General features: G+C 63.9%; 1 protein-coding gene across 14 annotated transcripts in view; it reads left to right on the top strand.

Moving 5' to 3' along the window:
- TNS3 (tensin 3) overlaps positions 1-21559 on the top strand; it is a 159743-nt gene that overhangs the window by 121932 nt on the left and 16252 nt on the right. For all 14 annotated transcript variants that reach the window (XM_055334625.1, XM_055334619.1, XM_055334624.1 and 11 more), the window contains 2 exons: positions 19378-19549; positions 20752-21368. In XM_055334625.1, the coding sequence (XP_055190600.1) occupies positions 19378-19549; positions 20752-21368 (789 nt within the window). The remainder of the gene's footprint in view (positions 1-19377; positions 19550-20751; positions 21369-21559) is intronic.

The following is a 21559-nucleotide window of genomic DNA, read 5'->3' as shown; positions in this document are numbered from 1 at the left end:
CGGCGCTTGCCCTCTGCTCCCTCATCCACGTGTCCCCCGGGTCCTGTGGCCACTTAGGTTCAGTGCCGGGTGTCCCCGGGGCTGCCATGGGCACCTCGCATCCACCCCGCAGCAGAAACAGGGCTCTTGCGGTGCAAAGCAACATGCACAGAAGCCGTGCCAGAGGGTGCTCCAGGGCCCTGGCGGGTGCTGGAATGAGAAGCGGAGGTCGGGGGCTGGAGAGCAAGGACTGCCCCTCTCTGACCTGCTCCTGCTGCTGTGGGTGGGGCAGGAAGCTTCCGGAGACCAGCAGGTCTGACCCACCCGGGACCCTCCAGCACCGGCCCGGGCTGTCCCCGTGTTAAATGCACCCCTGACCCGCCTGCATTACAGCTCCGGGAAACGCGGGCGTGCTGGGACACCATCCTTAGCACCCTCAGCAGCTCCAGGTGTGAGCCTGCGATGCTGGGATTTCTGGAGAAGGACAGACTTGGTCTCAGCGCATTCCCAGCATGGAGCCCCCCCCCCCCCCCCAGATTCCCTAAGTCCAGGAGCTCAGGTGTCTCCTGTTATGCTAACGAGGTGAGGTCAGGAAAGCACCTGGAGGGGGCTGGTTGCCAGGGGAACCGACCACGTGGTTACAGGTGGGGACCCCCCCACAGCCCCAGCGGCAGCCCGACCTTGAGGGGTGGGGCCGCAGGGTGAACCCACCCCCATGACCTGTGATTTCATGAATCCCGTCCTCCGGATGAAGCCCCAGAAACACCCACAAGGACGGGGTCTGGGGGGCTCCAGGGCTGGTGAGTGGGTGACGCGGGGACCGTCGGCCCTGGGGGGCCTGGGAGCCCCGCGCTCCCCCCCCCACCCGCCCCCGGCAGCTCTCCCTTCTGGTTTCTCAGAGAGCGGTGACCTAGGGACAGAGCCGTCCCCTGAGCTCTGCGAGCCGCTCCCGTGACCTTGTCAGACCCAGGAGGGGCCGCGGGGGCCTGGGATTGGTCTCTCAGAGCCCAGGTGACAGCTTGGACTGTGGGGGGGGGGGTGCTGGGGACCAACCTGGGCCTGGCGGGCTGTGTCCCCGGGTGTATGGGGTCAGGGTCGGGGTGAGTCGTAGGAGGGCCATGCATGGGGTGGGGAGCCCCCCTCCCCCGACTTGGAACTGGGCTTCTACACTTTTTAGTTTCCATTTTGTCCTCATTCTGGAGAGTGTTTTGGCCCTTCTGGGGCCCTGGCTGTCACGCGAGCAGCCCCCCTCCTGTCGTGGGGACAGCTGTGATGACCAGGACTCTGATCCCTGGGCAGGATGGGGTGGAGCTCTTGGGGCTGCAGCCTTGGGGTGCAGGGGTGTGCTGAGCACCGCCGGGCCCCTGTGGAGCTGGTTTCAGGCCGTGACGTTTGCCAGAGGGCGAGCGTGTCCAGGACCCTCTTGCTGAGAGAGGGAGAGGGGGAGAGAGAGAAAGAATTTGAGGCAGTGCTTTATTTTTATTAAAAAAAATGTCATTTTTCAAAGCGTGACAAATTGTGCAACCCTTGTACCAGGCGCCCCCTTTCCTTCCTGTCCCCGCCTCCACGCTTCTCTTGAAATTTCATGAGCTTGGGCTGAGAATGTGTATAACGGGAACGAAGGCCTGTGCTGGATGTGCACACGCGTGACGTTCCTGGACACCCCAGAGCCCTCCGAATGCGCAGACCCCGGAGCAAGCACGTGGAGCTGCGCGTGTGGGCGACGTGCATGCCCGTGCACCCCGGTCTGTGCAGGAGAGGGCCTCCCTCCCGGTGACCGTCGACCCCCTTGTGCATGAGCAGCGAGCTCACTGGCCCCTGACCACCCCCCTGCCCAGCCCCAGATGAAGAAAATGAAGAAAAGAACGTTGAGTGTCACAAAATATATTTGAAAATAAACACCCCTGCCTGGCGGGCTGCTGGAGCCGGGTGCAGCCTGGGCGTGAGAGCGTCCATTCACTGGGCTCTGGGCACACGCCCCGCTGACACCTCGTCCCCGCGGGCCAGCCTGGAAGTGTCCCCACGTGAGCCGCCGGTTCCCGGCCCCGATGAATGCCGGCCTTTGTGTGCTTGCTTTTGATGGAGAGGGATCTTCGGGTTTCCCAGTTTATTTGAATCAGCTCATTTCTTCCCCCTCTGGCAGACTGTTCTGGAATCTCTGAGTAGAGGTTTCTCTGTTTTCTCCGGGGGATGGGGTTGCCCCCCCCCACCGCCGCTGGCCTGCCCACCGCCCCGTTCTGAGCCTGCAGCCAGCCCGGGGGGGGGGGGGACAGACTCCCCTGGTGGGCCCCAGCTGCCACCCCGGTCCTCTGCTGTCTAGTTGTGGGACCTCTCAGGACACCTTTTATTTTTGCAAATTTTTTTTAAGGATTTACCTATTTGAGAGAGAGCGAGCACAAGCAGGAGGAGGGGCATGGAAGAGGGAGACGCAGGCCGCCCGCGGAGCCCCCCAGACGCCCCTCGGACCCCATGTAAACTGCAGCAGGTGCGGGGGTAGCTGTGCCCCGCGTGGTGTTGGGGACGGTCGCTGGGACGGCGGCGTGGACCCCGGCGTGTGGATGGGACAACCTGCCAAACACGCGTCTTGAAATCTGCTGTTTCCTCCCACGTGTGCTTCATCCCGGTCTAAAGTGGAGCGCGGTCCTTGGGCTGGGACAGGGGGAGCCCGGCCCGTCCATGCCGCAGCGGCCCCCGGCAGCGGATTCAGTGGCCAGTTGGGCGCCTCTGAGAACGCGGTGGGGGGCAGCGCCTGAGCGGGGAGCCCCCGGGACCAGCCTCGCTGCCGACTGGGACGCCAGCCCGCAGGTGCACGGTGCCGGGGGATGCACGTGGGGGGGCGGCCTCGAGCCACGTGGGCCATGCGGGGTCAGACGCGCCGTCTGCCTCCCGCCCCTCTTTCCTGGCTGTGGTCCACCTGCCCCTGTGCCTTTGGGGCCGTTCCCCCGAGCCCCCGGTGAGGACGCGTCCCTGCCCCGGAGAGGCCCTGACCGGAGCCCCCTGGTTGGGTGAAGAGACACCGTCTCTGCTTTGCAGGCCGTCGCGTTCCAGCGCGTATTTGCACGCATGTGTCCCCACCTGGGCCCAGATTCAGGGCTCCTTTGCTTTTTGGGGGCATTTAGGACGCATCATGCACTATGTGCTCATATGTGGTGGAGAGAGATCGCATGAATAAACCCAGCAGCCAGGGAAATAAGCGTTGGGTAGTTGGGAAAACGGGAACGGGCGGTGCTCCAGGGCCCTGGTGTGCTGGCGGGGGCTCCTGGGCGACCTCCGTGTGCCCTCGGGTGCGGGTGGCTGCACGCTCTGCGGGTGGGTGCTGTGCCGGGCCTCGGAGGACCTGGACGTCGGCCGCTGCCAACTCGGGTGTAGCCGAGCTCGTGGGGGTTGCAGCTCCTGTCATTGGGTGTCAGGAGCACCCCCAGGATCCACGTCCCTCGTGTGTCACACGGGGCCTCCCGGGACCCCTGGGTCTCGAGTCTGGGGCACGGCCCTTGCTGAAGACCTGCTTGCGCGTCACTGGGTGTCCCCTGTCTGCGGTCCTGGGCCCCCCTGCAGTTTGCACGAGTGGCCCCCGTCCTGTAAGCAGCCTCCCTGTGAGGCTCCCGGACGTCCTGGCACCGCCTGAGCTGAGTGTGTGGAGGGCGAGCGGCCGGGCACGTGTGCGTGTGAGCCGCCTGCCGGGGCCCCGCGAGTGTGAGCCCGGGGGCGTCCGCCTGCCGACCCGGGTCGTCTGCCGCTGCCGCTCAGAGCACAGCTGTGACCGTAGCTGCGGCCCAGTGAGAGGAGCAGGAGGTGGCGGGGCGGCCGTGTCTCCAGGCGGTTCTTACATGTCGACCCCCCCGCGTCCCGGTCGTGGTGGCAGCGCCCAGGAAGCCTGTCCCGCTTCCCCTGGACCCACCGGGCGGCTGCTCCCAGCCTGTCTGTCCCTCGGCGTCTACAGAGCAGCTGGGAAGGGCCCGCCGAGCAGCGCCTTCCCGGGCCTTCCTGGCCCAGGGCAGCACAGGAGCGTCCGGCGGCAGGGGGGGGGGGGGGGGGCATCCCTCACGGCCGCGCCCGTCCTGGGCCCGTCAGACATTTCCGACCCATCTTTGCTGCCCTGCAGGCGCATAAACGCATAAACAAGCTGGAGGAAATGCCCGCCAGGCTGGGGAGCGGTCCTGGGGCTCTTCCTGGCGGGGACCGGGGTGTCGGCCTGTGCAGGGTGACGACCGGGTGCCAGGGCCACCCTGGGGCCAGGCGGCAGGTGGGCACGTGCGGCGCCAAGAGCAGGAGCCGGGCATCCCTGGAGGGAGGCCAGGCCAGGCCGAGGCAGGAGGGACAGGTGCTGTGCTTAGGGGTCCGCCCTGGGGGCTCCCATCTCCAGGGCCCGGCGCCTCTTGGGTGGGTTGGCGCTGCCGCCTGCGGGAGTGTGGGGAGGACCTGCGGGGGCCGGAGCAGCAGGACGTCGCCACCGAACAGGAGCCCAGGGGTCCTGTCCACCTCGGAGGAGGTGCCACTGGGCGGGAGGGGGCGCTTCTGTCCTGGCTGCTTGCCCTGGCGGTCGGTGACGGTGATGGTGACAGGCGGCCCCGGGCTGCAGCAGAGCTGGGCAGGGCTGCAGCTGGGGGTTTGCAAGAGGTTAACCAGGGAGAGGGAAGAGGACTGGAGAGGAAGCGGACCCAGCAGGCGGGGCGGGCCTGAGGCCCCAAGCAAGCCAGCCACCGGCAGGCGCGGCAGGCCCCAGTCCCCCCCACCCCGCCCCCGCCCGCTGAATGGGCCTCCGCCCCCGGCCCGCCCCGCCCCCCCCCCACCGGAACCCAGAGTCGCCCTGCCCCCGGGGGTGGGGGCCGCTGCTGGCTCTCAGGGCCTCCTGGGACAGCCGGCGGAGCTCCTAACGCCGCCGCCACTTCCCGGGCCCCTCCTGGACCGAGGGGCGCCCCGCGCTGCCCAGGTAAGCGCAGCTCTCGGCCCCCATCCCCGCCCCCGCCCCACAGGACTCCTGGCTGTGGGGGAGGGGACGGGGGTGCAGAGTCCCGGGGAAGGGAGCGGAGACTCCCAGAGACCCTGGGAGACACGGGCGCCCAGCCCCGGAGCCCGGAGGGCCCCTCCTTCCAGAAGAAAGCCCTGCTTTGTCTCTGCCGGGACTGGGGCGGCCGAAAGCTGCCCCACAGATGCGCGGCGTCGGCTTCGGGCCGGGGCTTCCCAGCGCAGCACATTCTTTTAAACCCAGAGAGCCGCCTGCCTGGCTCCCGGCGTCCCGTCCGCGCGGGGCCTGGGGCACGGAGGCTGGGCTGGGACTGAGGCCCGGGCTGCACCCAGGTGCTGTGCCCCCGCTTCCCGGGAGAGGCAGGGCTGTGGCCGGTGCGGAGGGCGGGCGCAGGGAGGGCACAGGGCAGCGTGCGGGGTTTGCTGTCATGCGCCCGGTCGCCGCCGGGGGAGGAGGACTTCTGAACGCTGCGGGACTGAGCACGGGACATGCGGCCGCTGGGGTAACCTGGGTGGGGGGTGGCGTCTGGGTCCCTCCCGGTGCTGGGCTCCACCTGGAGCAGCTGAGCCTGCAGGGCGCGGGCGGGTGCGGGTCTGGGCTGCTGACATGCGGCCAGTAGCTGCAGGGATGGGGCGGGTGAGGGGCCAGACGAGCGGGCCCCAGAGGCTCCATTGGGGGAAAGGCTGGGCCGTCTCTCCAACAAAATGAAGCCCGAGCTCATCAGTGGTGTCGCCTTCGGGGTCTTTGCACCCGCAGGTGTCGTGGTCTCTACTTCCGCCCTGCCCAGAGGCTGGCGTGTGTCCCAGCATCACCCGTGGTTTTGCACTTTGATGCTTTAATGTTGGACGTCCCCACACGGGGCTAGTTTCCCACGCATTTTGCATGCATGTGGATTCACCGTTAACTGGGCAGCACGGGAATGTCTTTGTGAGCCCCCAGGTGAGACTGGAGGGTGTGGGCCCCTGGGTTCCAGGCCAGAGCAGTCACCCTCTCCCTCCGTGGGTCTCAGGCGGGAGACCACCCACGGGCACACATGGGGAGGGGCCCCCCTGCAGACCCCTCGTCCTGCCCTGAGGCCGTGCCCCGTCCTGGGCTGGGGGTCGAGGGGTGGCCCCTTGGGGCAGGCTTACCTTACAGGTAGAGTCTGCCTCTGCCACACGTGCTTGTGCAGGGCAGGGTCGCCTTGGGGACAGAGTGTGGCCTCCCGGGGCGCGGAGATGCGTGGTGTCCTGTGACCGGGTTTCTTAATCGAGCTTGCCGTCGGGCGGCTGCGTCCCCGTGCGGGGCACGGGGGTGCTGGCTTGCACAGGGAGGGCTCGCGAGGATCGCCGCCTCCCAGAGCGCTGGTGTGCTGACGGGACCGCGACCTGAAAGCATCTTTGGGAAATCTGACCTGACAGCCCTGGGTGGGGGCGTCCGTGCCTGCAACTAGGGCGGCAGGTGCTCGGTCGGATGCGGGTGAGGGTCCGGGCAAGCGGCCGGAACCGCTTTAAGGCGTGGTCCCGGCTGCTGCCGCTCTGCTTTTTTGTTCGGCCCTATGCTCGGTGTCCTCTCCCCGGGTTTGGAGGGAGCCGCGAGCAGCGTGTGGAGGCACCATGGGGTCGGGGGCGGCCCTGCAGCGTTGACTCAGGCAGGTTCCTTCCCACTTGCTTGGCCTCCCGTCTCCTTCGACGGCTGTCCCTGCTGGTGTTCCCCTGTGATGGGAAGGTCACAGGGCCCCGGGACGGTAGGAGCTGGGGTCCAGACCACCCCTCGCGCTGGCCACACCCTTCCTGCTCCGCGTCCACACCTGCCGCCCCCACCCGCTTCCATCCTGCTGGGATACAAGCCCATGAGCCCCAGACTAGGGAGTCAGGGCACCGCCTCCGCTTCCCATCCCGGCCTGGAGCCCTGTCCTCTCTCGGATATTTGATGGACGACGTGCCTCCGGGCGACCAGGAAGGTGACTTGACACCGGGAGACAGTGGGGCTGGAGGAACCGGGGGTGGGCCCGCTTTCCCACGTGCAGCCCAAGAAGCTTCTGGAATGCTGTGGAGCTCCCGGATGGCTCTGACAGGAAGGAAGAAGGGTCCCCGGAGGACAAATGCTGGTCCAGGAAGATGGTGTCTGGGAGCCCTCGTGTGCTGGAGGAGCGGAGCGGACGCGGCCCGCCGTCCCTCGTCCTGCGGGGCGGGCTGTTCCAGAGCATGCGGTCCACCAGCTGACCTGCGGCTTCCTGTCTTCAGCAGGCTCTTGGCGGCCTTTGGGGCAAAGCCGGCCCGAAATAACGGTGGCGTTGAAGGTGATGCTCCTCTCTGAGAATGTTTAAAAGCATAACAGGAGGCAGCTGCACAGCAACCGAGGAAGAGCAAGACCTTGTTCGCAGACGGGAGGGTCAGGCCAGAAAGGCGTCAAATCTCAGCCAAGCTCACATGCGCATCTACCGTGATTTCAACCAAAACACCGACAGCAGGTCCATGTGAAGGGACTCGATGAAGCGATTCTGGAAGTGCCCAAATCAGTGGAGTACCGGCGGCGCGGGGGGGGGGGGGGGCGGGGCGGGACGGGGAATGGCAGCAGCCGTAGGACAACGACGACGCGAGCCGGACTTCTAGGGACTGGAAGGTTGGTTTGAGAAAGGGGGTGCGACCCACGGGAAAGAGGGGCCGCTCGGTAGGGAGAGCGGGGCAGTTGCAGCGTGGCGGGCCCGTGTCCCCGCAGCATGGGTGGGGACGAAGGAGGCACAGAGACCTAAGCATCCATCCAACCGGCACAGCTCTCGGGGGAGTTTTCTGTTTGCTGCCCTGGATCTCCCCCCCTCTGCTTCTCTTTTCTTGCTTTATTTGGGTTTCCATAACCCCGTATTGTGTCCCCGTTATTTTGTGCGTTCTTAGGATTTTCGTTCTTTCTGGAAAACGTGCTTTGGCCGTTCATTAAGGGGATGATGGGTCTCCAAACAAGCCCTGTTCATTCTCTGCCACCTGTGAATTTTTCGACCCTGTTGGCGAAGGATGTTTAGGCCACATGTGGGATTCTTAGTTGGTGGTTCGTTTCCTTGTTTTTTTTTTTTTTTTTGGAAATTGGTGCCACTTCCGTTTGGCCTGTTGGTTTCAGATGAGCAGTTGCCCACGTTTGGAGTGGTGCCCCCCGTCCGGGCTGCCTGTGCAATGGGCATCTTGTCTCGGGTTCAGAAGCTTTGTCGCAATGGGTGGGTTTTCCTGGTGTTTATCCTATTCGGGGATCATGTGGCTCCCTGACTCAGTGGTCACGCCCTGGGCCAAGCCTGGGGGGGTTTCCAGACGCCGTTTCTTCTCGTGGCCTCCCAGCTGCCCCTCCCTCTCCTCCTGGGCCACGGGTGGCACAACCGTGGGGTCGCGTCCCTGGCTCACAGGCCCCTCGGCTTCAGCTTGTTCACTGTTAGGGTTTTGCTGTGCTGCTCACGTGGGGTACGTGCCCCTGCTGGCTCCTCGAGTCCAGGATCCCCTCCCCGTCAGCCCTGCCCTGCTGCTGTGCACATTGTTCTTTCGGTCCCACAATTTCCAGTTTTGGGGGTAACTTTTACCTCCTTGCTGAGAGTTTTTTTTTCCGTTTGCTTTTGTTTTTTTTCACTTGTTTCAAGAGAACGCACCGTTGTTTGTTGGAGCATGGTGATGAGTTGCTGTAAAATCCTCACCAGACCTTTCCAGCACCTGTGTGGTGTCAACGCTGTTGTCATTAACTGTGCATGCCCATCCAGGTGGCTTTCCCTGTCCTTGTGCGGGGAGCGGGCTTTCCGATTGATCCTGGACTCCCCTCGGCTGTGTTAGGCTCTGGATTAATGGCGTCTGGTCTCCTTCCCCGTGGTGCTCAGTGGCTCCTGCCCCGGGCAGGTGTTGATGCTCAGCTTCCCGCCGTTCCCTCCCAAGACGCCCTCTGTGGAGGGGACATCCCCAGTGCCTTCCCCCGTCTGGGAAGCGGGGGTGTTAGGAAGTAGGAGCTTTCCGCTCGGCTTCACTAAACCCACCGTGCGAGGGTTTCCCTTGGTGTCAGGTTGTTCTTTCCCTTGGCGTGTTGGGTGAGCGGCGAGGTGAGCGGGCTCTTCCTGGAGCTGTTTTGTCCGTGCTAGGGGTGATGGTTTGGGGACCTGCGGGATGCAGCAAGGCAACCAGGGCACACCGAGGCTCCCAGACAGCCACCGTCCATCCACCTGTCCGGGTCTCCTGTGCTGTGGTCGTGGGGCGTCCTGGGTCTCATTGCTCCATGAGGCTCGGGGAGGGGTGAGGCTGTGCCCTCTTGGCCAGAATCATGAGTTCCCTGTTTTCAGCACGGCTGACGTGGTAAACGTTGGCTGTACGGTCACCACCCCTGTGCTGAGCTCCGGAAACCCCAAGGTGATGCAGGGACGGGACTTGCAGGTCGGGGAAGGTGATCCACAGGTGCCTGAAGTATGCGCAGGGGTCAAGCAGATAAATCACTGTCTTTGCGGGAAGCGGCATTTTTGAAGGCCTTTCGGAGCCAGATCCCATGTGGGGTGTGAAGCCTCAAGCTTGGGGTGGTGTCCTGTTTCCTGGAGCAGACGGGGTTGGGATAGAACCCGGGGAGAATTTATGATAAAAAGGCTAGAAACAGAAGGATACCTGTTATCCTGACCCCTGAGGGGTCTGCTCTGAGGAAAGAAGGGGAGAGGTGCTCCTGCAGCCAGAGCTCCAGGAGGGAAGCGGATGTTTCTGGAAGACACGGAGCCATATCTTTTGTCCCCTTGGGCAGGAGTCGGTGTGGCACCCGATGGGCATCGCTGGGGGAGGCTGCGGGGCACAGACCCCTTGATGGTGAGCTATCAGGGCACCACCGCTGATGGCCCCACGTGGCAGGGAACAGGTGGGTCACTTCCGGCAAGGTCAGGGACCACATTGATGGGGCGCTGGCTGCTCCCCGGAGACCCTGCTCCTTCACACCTCGGCTTTCTGCTCTGGAGAGCTCTGTCCTCGGGAGGCGCCGCGTGGGCTGAGGCACAGAGGTTGTCAGACCAGCTGTCGCTTGACCACTGAGATGGAGAGAACGGTGCCCAGCCAGGCCTGGTGCCCGTGCATTAAGAGATGCGTGCAGAGTTAGGGCTGCCGTGGGGACGGGGACAGGCAGGAAACTGAGGCCCTGTGGAGGCAGCCAGAGGCCGGGGTGTGCAGAGCTGCCCTTGGCTGAGTGCGAGGGGACTCCAGCGGCCTTCCCTGCAGCCCCTGCTGGGCCGGGAGGAGCCCCGGGGGCCAGAGCGGCCTCCCTTCCCAGGGAAGGTATGTAGGGGGGTCTACAGAGGGGCCCACGGTGGGGTCTGTAGAGGGGTCTGCAGAGGGGTCCTAGGGGGGCCTGCAGGGGGGCTTACGAGAGGGTGGGATCCACAGGGCGTGAGGGCGTCCTTTGGGGGGGTCCACAGGGGGTGTCCTGGGGGGGTCTACAGGAGTCCTAAGGAGGGGAGTCCTTCAGCGGGGAGTCTGCAGGGGTCCACAGGGGGTGTCCTTTAGGGGGGTCTGCAGTGGTCCTAAGTAGGGGGGTGGGATCTACAGGGGGTGAGGAGGTCCTTCAGTAGGGGGGTCCACAGGGGTCCTAAGGAAGGATCCACAGGGGGTGAGGGGGTCCTTCGGGGGTGTCCTGGGGGGTCCACAGGGGTCCTAAGGAGGGGGGTCTATAGAGGGGCCCGAGGAGAGGTCTGTGCGGTGGGACTGCAGGGGGTCTACAGAGGGGTCCTAGGGGGTTCTGCAGGGGGCTTAGGAGGGGGTGGGATCCACGAGGTGAGGGCGTCCATGGGGAGGTCCACAGGGGGTGTCTAGGGGGTCTGCAGGGTTCCTAAGGAGGGGGTGGGATCCACAGGGGGTGAAAGGGTCCTTCGTGGGGGGTCTGCAGGGGTCCACAGGGGGTGTCCTTGGGGAGTCCACAGGGGTTCTATAGGGGGTGTTCTTTAGGGGGGTCTGCAGGGTTCCTAAGGAGGGGTGGGATCCACAGGGGGTGAGGGGGGTCCTTCGGGGGCGTCCTGGGGGGTGCACAGGGGTCCTAAGGAGGCATCCACAGGGGGTGAAGAGGAGATCAGGATGTAGACCAGCTGGAAGGGACGACCACGTGAGGACACGGGGAGGAGACGGCGGCCGTCTGCATGCCCAGGAGAGGCCTCGGGAGGGACCAGCCTGGACCCGGGGCAGCCAGCCCCCCAGGACGTGAGGAGCACATTCTCGTTGTTTAATCCACGCGTCTGCAGCGTGTGTGGCACCCGAGCTGGCTGATGCACCTGCCGTGTGGGAGCGCCGGGATTCTGACCCAGGAGGCCGGGTCCAGAGTGAAGAGGAGCATGCTTCGCTGCAGAGCCGAGGTTGGGAACCCAGCTGTGGCACACAGGGCACGGGAGCTTCTGGAAGACGTGACTGCACACCCCCTGAGCTGTTGTTCTGAGGACCGAGTAAGCCTGCCAAGTGGCACACGGACAGTAATTAGTAGTAACATCCTGATGCTTTGGGAAGAAACCTTGCTTTTTCTCGCAAAAACTTGTCTTCCGTGTTTTGCTCATATTTCCAAGACTGTGCGTCATGCACTCAGCAATGGCGAGGAGCCACGTGGCGTTGACGGAGGCCGAGGTTTCCAGCGCTGACCTCGTGGGGCCTGGGGTCCTTGGGGTGGTTGGGGCACTGCAGTCAAGCCCCACTACCTGCCTAGGGACCTGGTTCGGGGTCTGAGCACCAGTGACCTCCTAAGAACGACAGAATTACCGTTTCCAAAATTAGAGCAAAAACGTCCCGTTAACTGTCCGGGCTCCCAGTTACCACGTGTGCCAGGGGCATCCGGGAGGAAAGTCCCCAAACGCCGGAGGTTGTGGGAGATCATTCTAGAAGGAGGCCTAGGATTTACGTGCATCCGATTTTCTGCAGGAAATGGGGTTTCCCAGTTACGTCCAAGCGGCAGGTTTGTGCCCCGCGCCCTCCGCACGGGGTTGTGGCGCTCCGTGGTGCAGTCGAGGCGGGAGGACAGCTGCTCAGGGCCCACATGTCGCTGGCCTGGGCCGGGCCACAGGAGCCTTTCCTCAGAAGGTCCGCGGCCGAGGTGAGCCGGAAGCTCGTGTGCGTTCCCAGAGGAAGGCCCGGCCAGCTGGGGGGTGTGCAGGAGGCAGGGGCATCGAGGTCTCCTGTCCGTGGCCTGGACCCGTTGTGGGACTGGAATCCTTCTGGGAACCCTCAACCACACAGGTCACGGGGACGGCGCCTCACCGACCGACCTGGGCCGCGTCTTGAGGGGTCCGTGTGTGCTGCCGACCTCCCTCCATCCGTCCGTCCATGTGCAAATCCGGATACCTGCCATCTCCTCTGCGGGCCCTGCAGCAGGTGCACCGGCCTCCCTCCACTTGGAAAGCACCTTCTCCGGGCTCTTGGGCTCCGCACGAGGGGGGCTTCCTGGGGGCAGCGGGGGTGCCTCCTCCCTGCTGCCCTGTCCTCAAGCCCGACGCCGGTGGCGGTGCCAGGCAGTCCCATCTACCTGGACTCCCACCCGATGGGAAGCAGCTGCAAGGCAGAGATCTCCGGTCACCGGGGCCACTTGCTGCTGCGCGGAACCGGCTAACGGAACACGGAGGGAGGACGTGGAGTCACCTGTGGGAGCCCGAAGGCTGAGCACGCCCCTGTCCTCCCGCGGACGAAGGACAGCACACACCGGGGCCCCTCTGGCCACAGAGTATCAGCAGCCCTGAGAAGAGCGCCAGGTGCCAACTCAGACGGGACACGGCTCCGCGGCGTCCACCCCGCGCCGCCTCCGTGTGGGAGGCCCCCGCGCCCCGGGCGGCCCCGCATCCTCAGGACCTCACCCCCGCGCCTTTCTTCCATCTGCCGTGCACAAGAAGCAGTTTGCTCTCCTGGGTGCGCACGCCCAGGTGTCTTTGCAGGTTGCCGAGGGGCCCTGCTCGCCCGGTGCATCTGGAGAGTCGGGGGTGCCTGGCAACCCTCACGGCCAGGAAAGCATCCGCTCAGCGTCTCCGGGGCAGGAGTCTCCTTGCCAGCGTGTTGGAAGCAGATCCTGGCTGGAAACGGGATGCGCTCGGAGTGTAGACGACACGCAGGGCCGCAGCCGCCCGGGGCTGGTGCATCCGCGCTCCTGGTGCTTGTGTCCCCGGACGGGCGGATGCAGCAACGCTTCCCAAGGGGGCAAGTCCGTCTGCGGGGGGGGGCGTCCTGGCAGGTCCACCGCCTGCGCCCGGACGGGAGCCGCGACGGCGACGCCAGCGCCGGCCTGGCAGCTCGGGAGGCCGGGCCCTTCTAGCAGGCGGGGCCGGTTCACCTTGGGAGCGCATTCCCGCCTCTCCTGGAAAATGCTGCCCGTAGATGTGGAACGCGTTCACGTTCCATGGTTGTTTTTTTTTTTTTAAGATTTTATTTATTTGAGAGCGAGAGGGAGTGAGCACAAGCAGGAGGGAGGGGCAGAGGGAGACGCAGAGGAGCAGCGCGCTCCCCACTGAGCAGGGACCCGACGTGGGACTCAATCCCAGCACCTGAGACCAGGACCTGAGCCGAAGGCAGACGGTCCACCGACTGAGGCCGCCTGGCACCCACGTTCCGTGGCTTTGACGTGAAGATTTATGAACGAGAAAGCCAGACACCATCCGCGTGGAGGCCGGTCGTCACTGCGTCCTGTTTGCGGCGTATGTGGGGCCCGATTTTCCAGTCTTCCAGGGGTTTTCCCTAATTAATTCTCATTATATCTGGCTGCCTGGCCATCCTTCCTTTGGTTTCCAGAAGGTTGGTGAATGGCCTGTTGTTCTTAGACAAATCACAGAAGCGTTCAAAGATTAAGGACTTCCTTTAAAAAAAAAAAAAACACTGATACCCAACTTCCCGTAGAAAGCTTTGCCTTTTAAGAATAATACTTTAGGGCAGCCCGGGGGGCTCAGCGGTTGAGCACCTGCCTTCGGCCCAGGGCGTGACCCCGTGGTCCCGGGATGGAGTCCCACGTCGGGCTCCCCGCATGGAGCCTGCTTCTCCCTCTGCCTGTGTCCCTGCCTCTCTGTCTCTGTGTCTCAGGAGTAAATAAATAAAATCTTAAATAGAAAAGAGCACGTAAAAGTCCAGCGCAATCTGTAATTATTAACAACAGGCGACGTGAGTCCTCACCGTGCCTCACGAGGCGCCTGTCACAGGGAGGCAGGGAGCGTGGGTTCGGGGTTCGTGTGCAGGTGGTGCACCGGGGTGTCCGGGTTGGGGCGCTGCCCTGCAGCGGGGTCTCCGTGCTGTGTGGGCTTTGGGCAGCGCGGGACCGCCTAGGCCCTGCCAGCTTCCGCGTGAGGCCAGCCGCGGCCGGCGGCCGGGGAGCAGATGTTACCCCGCTTCCCACAGAGCCTCCTGCGGCAGCTCCCGTGGGACCTAAAAATAGACGTTTTGGAAAAAAAAAGGTCTGTGACCCCGTCACTCCTGCTCCGAGGGGAGGAAGTGCAGGAAGGGTAGGCCGCGGGGGGACTGGGCCCAGGAGGTCCTGGAAGGCCTGGGAGCCCGGGGAGCCGCACGCCCCCCCGCCCCGGCCCTGGGCCCTGCAGGCGCCAGGACCCCAGCTGGGGACGGAACCAGGAAGCCAGAGTCTGCTCTCCAAACACTGACCCATTGTGCCTCCTGCGCTGGAAAGGGGAAGTGCGAGTGTTTGTCAGGAGGACGCCGGGGCCGCGGAAGGCGAGAGCAGGCCCCGGTGGCCCCCACGTCCCGCAGCACGGAGGGGACAGAGGACCCCCGCTCCCTGGGACGCAGCAGGGCCGTCGGCCACGCTCAGAGCGGAGCGTCCGCCATGTGCCCCGGGGGGCCGCCTCGCTGAGCCCCGGCGGCGCCCACTGCACCCCGGGGCCCCCTTCCGGGCCAGACTGTGCGGGTGACACTGCCCGGTACAGCGGGTCTAGCAGCGTCGCTGTCACCACCCGGCGCGTGTGCGGGGTACGTGGAATCGGCCACACGTGTCCCGCCTGCCTGTCGCTGGGCGGCCTGCGGGGCAAGTGGCCAGAAGGAGTGGCCCCCGCTGAGGTCCATTTTCCGGATCGAGGGGTAATCAAGTCCTATCGCCCGGGGCCGGGAACGAAACCCGGCCGCTGCCCCAGAGGCGGCGCCAGGGGAACAAAGCCACTTTCACGGGAGCGCTGAGCTTGCTGCTTTCCGGGAACAGGCGACACGGAACACAGCGGGCTCTTATCCCCGCCCGCCCCCTCCCCGCTGGCGATCCCAGGCGCCACACGAGCCGGCGGGGCAGGGCTTCCCAGGGCCGCCGGGGCTCGGGGCCGGGAGCCAGCAGCACCCACGAGCACCTTCGGTCCCCAGCAGTGGGAGGAGGCGGCCCGGGTGCCCACGCGTGACCCTTGGTGCTCCGGCCGCACAGGGGGGCCTGTTGGGCTGCACCGGGCAGCTTCTGACCCCCGACGCGGAGGTCAGTGCGGCTCCTCGCGGGGCCGTGGCGTGGCCGGGACCTGGCCCCACTCCTGGGGGCCGGACCCCGGAGCGCTGACTCCACATCCCACCCTGCACTTCTTTGGTTAACTTCTGAGCTCGCGCTCCGTCGTTCATGAGTTCAGGACAAGCCCCCACTAGCGCCCGCCCCGTGGCGGCGGCTCTGCCCCCTGTGCCCAGAGCCTCAGAGGGCGCCCGGCACTCCTGGGGCGTCCGCTCAGCGCACTGCAAACCCTCGTACTGCTAGGCTCCCATCGAAGGAGCTTCCTCCGAGCAGCCTTCCAGGTCCCCCCCAAGGTAGACGCATTGTCCCTTCCTCGGGGAAGCTCACAGGCCGAGCTTCTGGCCACCTGTCCACCCAGTGCCGGCGGCCAGCACGGTGCTGACGAGGCGGTTGGCGCTCAGCAGGTGCATCCGAAATGGGGAACGGGCAGGGGTAAAGTGAGGATGCTGTTCACCCTCAGGAGGACGCTGGCGGAGGGAGGGAGGGAGGCGCCGTGCATCTTGGTCGTCGCCTCCAGCGCCGCTGGACAGGATCGAGGGCGCGCTTTGCAGACCCTCCAGTGGCCGAATGACTCCGCCGACTTCTACTTCACTGTATTACTTTATTCATCTCTTTATGTAGAGAGGGAACAGGGAGGGTCGGGGGCGAGAGAGAATCTTCCAGCAGACTCCGCAGGTCGCGCAGAGCCCTATGCGGAGCTCGATCCCGCAACCCTGAGATCACAAAACCCACCAAGCGGGGTGCTTACCCACCGAGACTCCCAGGCGCCCCCACCAACGCGTGGCGTAGGGTGTCCTGGCGCGTGGGGTGCTGTGCGGGGGCGGAAGGGCCGTCTGCCGCAGGGGTGGGGAGGAGCAGGGGCCTTGCGTGGGGATGGAGCACGGCCCTGAGGACGCAGAGTCTGTGCCCGGGGACGCCCGGCTTCCTCCCGAGTCGGACACGGTGCTTTGTTTCAAAGTCTCTCCGATTTTCGTCGCTTTTGCTCTCAAGCCGATGTGTATGGTTTTCTTTTCGTTCGCCTGGTTTAGATGTCATGGATTTTCCCCTACACCTGTGACTTGGTTCCTATAGTGCGTTTGGGGGAGCTCTTGCTAACTAAATACCTTCCCCGGGCTTGCTTGCAGCTCGGTCTGTCCCCTTGCACCGCCCCGGCCCCGGTTGTATGCGTGAGAATTTCTCGCCACATCCCACGCGGCCTCGTGCCCTGCTGGTGCTCCTCTGACTTACCCAGCTCCCGCACGGCACCCCTGCTGCGTCGTGTGCTGGTGGAATCATTGGCCGCCTGCTTCGTGCCATTTTGTTTTCACGTCATTCTCGGAGTTCCACTTGATTATTCTCTTTTTTAAAAAAGATTTTATTCATGAGACACAGGCAGAGGGAGAAGCACCTGTGGGGAGCCGATGCGGGACTCGATCCCAGGACCCTGGGGTCACGGCCTGAGTGGAAGGCAGACGCTCACCACGGAACCACTGGGTGCCCCATCCACTTGATTATTCTTTTTTTTTTTAATTTTAACTTGATTATTCTTAATGCATTCTAATTCTTCTGTGAAATTTTCATATATTTTCCTGAAACATTTTCAGTTTTCTTATTTTGTGTGTGTTTTTAAGTGTCTTTTCACTCCACTGTGTATATAGCTGTGGCTATTCTCTCTCCTTTTGTCTTTGTTTTCATTTCTTTGTTCTGGTATCTGTTACTACCAGGACTGATTGTTTTTTTAAGTTAAATGTTTGAATTGTGTCCAAAAATTACAGATAAATACATGGATGGATTGATGATTAGGTAGGTGAGCAGATGGGTGGATGATGGATGAATAGATGGATGGATAATGGATGGTTAGACCAGTGGGTGGATGGATGGTGGGTGGATGGATCATGAATGGATGATAGATAAATAGAAATATAGATAGGTGGGGGATGGATAGATGGGTGGGTGGATGGATGAATGGATAGGTGGATAGATGGATGGGTGGATAATAGATGGTTAGATGGGTGGGTACGTGGGTGGTTAGGTGGATGGATGGATGGGTGGTTAGATAGGTGGGTGGATGGATGGGTGAATAATAGATGGTTAGATGGGTGGGTGGGTGGTAGGTGGGTGGATGGATGGATGGTTAGATGGGTGGGTGGATGGTTAGGTGAGTGGATGGATGGATGGATGGTTAGATAGGTGGGTGGATGGTGGATAATAGAGGTTGGGTGGGTGGATGGATGGGTGGATAATAGATGGTTAGGTGGGTGGGTGGGTGGTAGGTGGGTGGATGGATGGATGGATGGGTGGATGGGTGGCTGGTTAGATAGGTGAGTGGATGGATGGGTGGATGAGTGGTTAGGTGGGTGGTAGGTGGGTGGATGGATGCATGGATAATAGATGGTTACATGGGTGGGTGGTTAGGTGGGGGGATGGGTGGATGGATGGGTGGGTGGTTAGATAGGTGAGTGGATGGATGGATGGATGGTTAGATGGGTGGGTGGATGGGTGGTTAGATAGGTGGGTAGATGGAGGGTGGATAATAGAGGTTAGGTGGGTGGGTGGGTAGGTGGTTAGGTGGGTAGATGGATGGATGGATGGATGGATGGATGAATGGTTAGATAGGTGGTAGGTGGGTGGATGGATGGGTAGATGGATGGATGGATAATAGATGGTTAACTGGGTGGGTGGGTGGATGGTTAGGTGGGTAGATGGATGGATGGATGGGTGGATGGATGGTTAGTTAGATTGGTGGGTGGATGGAATGATGATAGATGAGTGGATGGATACGTGGATGGATGGATCGACTGACCCATAATAGGTAGAGGCAGGCTCTGGCGGGTGAGGTTAACTTCGGGAGGGAGATGTTTCTCCGGGGCAGACCACTCAGATCCGGGTGGGGCCGATCTGTTTCTGGCTCTGGTATTCCCACAGCGTAGCCTTCAGGGGCCTCCCCTTGAATCCTAGGTCCGTGCCTGCCGTGAGCTCCCGGGCTGTTGTCCAGCCCCCGTGAAAACTCCCCTGCTTAACCGCGTGGCTCCTCAGCAGCCGCATCAGTCTCGGCTCCACACATCTGGTCCCTTCCCTTGAGCTGAGGAGTCAGAAGGGCCTTCGGGCCGAAGTTTCTTCACTTCCCCCATGTCCCGGCTGCTCGGGTAGCTCAGAACCTCTGTCTTTATCTCCGCAGATCACTGGGATTTCACAGTCCTGCCCACGGGCTTGGGTCCAGGCTCGGCTCCACGTGCTGCCAAGTGGGTCTGTGGCTGGGGTGTGTGACTCGCCCGCATGCCTCCCCTTTCCCGGAAATGAGTAATTGGAGTGACGTGGGATTCTTAGGGACTCAGTCATGCTTTTATCAACCTTCCCTTGTTTTAAGGCAGAAAGCAAAATAACGAGTGTTTCTTAGCGTTCTTTTATTGACCTGATGGATGTGCCCAGTTCTTGAAGCGGAAGTTTAAAAAAAAAGGCAAGATTTAAAAAATACGCAGGATTCGTGGTGATGCCGGACCGTAAGCAGATGGGGGTTTTGTCAGGGGAGTGTACAGAGCTGGATGGAATCTGTGGGCTTGGCGTTAGACTGGAGGTTTCCGTGGCGCTTGGCTTTCATGCCCAGGGCGACAGGGGCCAGGCCAGGGTCTGTGCCCGTTGCAGGGGCGAGGACCGGAGAGCGCCCGCCCAGCCTCCGACACGAGGCGAGCTCTAAATGGAAAGCGGGCCGTCTCTGTGCGGCGTCTCCTGCTGGTCTGTGGGCCGAAGGCCCGGGCCTCGTCACGGGAGAAGGGGCCTGCGGCACGGCCACGGCCGGCCCCTCGTATGCTGGTCTTCAGGGGGTGACGCTGTGCTTCCCTCCTTTGTCCTTGCAGACGCAGCGTGCAGGATGCACGTCTGCTTGCCCTGACGTGCCGTAGCTGGCAGCAGGTGTGTGTGCACGTCCTTCCTTCGGGGAGCCGGCCTGGCCAGGGGGACCCCCCCCCCGCCCCGGGGTGGAATCGGGCCCTCGCCTGCGGCGAACGTTCTAGGCCTGTAAGCCACTCTCTGCTGTGCTTTCCCCACTGCAGAACCCCGAGGCTGCCCTGAGGTCCTGCACCGCGCCGTGGGGATGTCCGGGAGCCCCGTGGGGCCCAAACCCACAGCGCTCCGGGCCGACGCGCCGGCGGCACCTGCCTTCCAGCGGGCGTTCACGGCCTCCTGCACCATCTCCAGCAGCAGCCCTGCCCAACGGCGGGACAGGTAGGGACACGGGCCCTGGGACTTAGTGCTCACGGCTCCCGCAGACAGGGCGTGGGGACGGGGGGCTCGGCCAGCAGATGACACGCGTCTGCTCTGTGCATTGAGAACAGTCACCGTTCAGAAATGTGATCGCAGATGAGAACTCCTGAGAGTCCCCATGCACCCTGGGGACCGTGGCCAGTTAAGGACCGGGCCTCTGTGGCGGCGGGCTCTGAGCTGAGGCTAGAGCGGGGGCGCGTGGGACCGGCCACGGCTCAGTCTCCCTCCTGGCTGGGCGGAGGGGTAGGCGGGCAGATGCCGGCGCCCTCGGGAACATGGCAAGCACAGCGACACCCGGTTGGTGGGCCTGGGGGAGCAGGGGTGCAGCGGGGGCAGGGGGCACAGACGGCGATGGGGCGGCCCCTGGCTGCTGCCCGTGCCCAGAGTAGGAGCGGCTCCCGAGTGGTTTCTGTGTGCAAGGACGGGGCACGCTCCAGGCACACCTGCCGGCCGCCCCCTTACTCTTTACAAGGGGAGGGTCCCGTGTAAGGGCGGCACGCCCGGGGCAGGAGGCGTGTGTGACACGCGGCCCGTAGCTGGCTTCCTGGGCGCCTCGCCGTGGGGGACTGTTGGCTGCTCCACGTGGGAGCTCCCCATTGTGGGGTGCTGACTTCTCGTGTTCTCTCTTTTTTTTTTAAATCAAACCCTACTTTCGTATCATTGTATCTGTGATGTGATACATATTACGTTTTAAGCATATTGTCACCTCGTGCGTGTGTTACTATGTCGCAAGCCCGGGGCTTGAACATATTGCACACGCGACCCTGAGATCAAGACCCGAGCTAAGACCAAGCGTCAGGCGGTCGCTCGCTCCACTGGCCGAGCCACTCTGGCACCCCACCTCCTCATGTTACCGCTGGGACCCCTTAGTCAGTATTGGAAACCGAGTCAGGCGCCCGTGTCGGCTCTTGGGGGAGGAGGTGGAGTAAAGCAGGGCCACGGTCGGCGCCCGGGGAGCACTCCCAGGAGCAGCACGGCAGCGAGCTGCGTGCTTGGCACCGCAGGGAGGGACCCGGGGGTGTGGGCTGCTGCTCGGCACGGGGCCACGCGGGGAAGGGTCTTCGCCAGGTGAAGAGCGAGGAAGGGGGAGGCGGGCGGCGGCTGAGCGCTGACCTTGGGGCGTCTCCCGGGCCAGCGCCCTAATCGCTCTGTCTCTCCACCAGCCCTTCGTCTGGCGAGCTCCTGTGGGTGGACGGCAGCCCCAAAGCCACGCTGGCTGTGCTGGGGGGCAGCCGGCCGGCAGGAGGCCTCCTGAGCCCCGGCCCTGACGGCCCCGGGCGGCCCCACCTCCTGCCCACGGAGCTCCAGGCCTCTTTCCACAACCACCAGCCGTCCCTGGCAGAGCCCCCCGAGGCCCTGGGCCCCCCGGGTGGCCAGGCCTTCCTGAGCTTCGGCCCTGGCCCTGTGGGTGGCGGCCTTCCCCCCGGCGAGGACCCAGGAGCCCTGCTGGCAAATTCCCATGGAGCGCCCCAGGCCCCCAGCACCCCGGGGACGGTGGTTGCTGCCGATGACGGCTTCCTGCCCCACGGCTTTCTCACGGGGACGCCTGGGCACGGCGACCACCACAGCCCGGTCCTGCCGGGCCAGAGCCTGACCCTGCCCGGGCAGCCACCCCTTCCCGAGAAGAAGCGAGCCTCGGAGGGGGACCGGTCTGCGGGCTCAGCCTCCCCGTCCTCCAGCGGCTTCTCCAGCCCCCACAGCGGGAGCACCATGAGCATCCCGTTCCCCAACGTCCTCCCGGACTTCCCCAAGGCCTTGGAGGCTGCAGCGCCTTCCCCAGGTAGGCGCCTGTCACGTCGGGGGGTGGTGGGCAGCAAGGGGGGGCTGGGGTTTCTGGGCAGCGCCCCCAGAGCCAAGCCCAGGGCCGTCCCTGTCCGTCGGCATCCTCCCCTCCGCGCCTTCTGCTGTCCCTGCCCTGCGCTCACCGGCCCCCCGCCGCGCCCCGGGTTCCCACAGGGTTAGAGAGGTCAC

Source organism: Nyctereutes procyonoides, unplaced genomic scaffold, assembly GCF_905146905.1.
Source record: "Nyctereutes procyonoides isolate TBG_1078 unplaced genomic scaffold, NYPRO_anot_genome, whole genome shotgun sequence".
Classification (NCBI taxonomy): domain Eukaryota; kingdom Metazoa; phylum Chordata; class Mammalia; order Carnivora; family Canidae; genus Nyctereutes; species Nyctereutes procyonoides.
The sequence above is the reverse complement of the archived record's forward strand: the minus strand, read 5'-3'. Positions and strand labels throughout refer to the sequence as shown.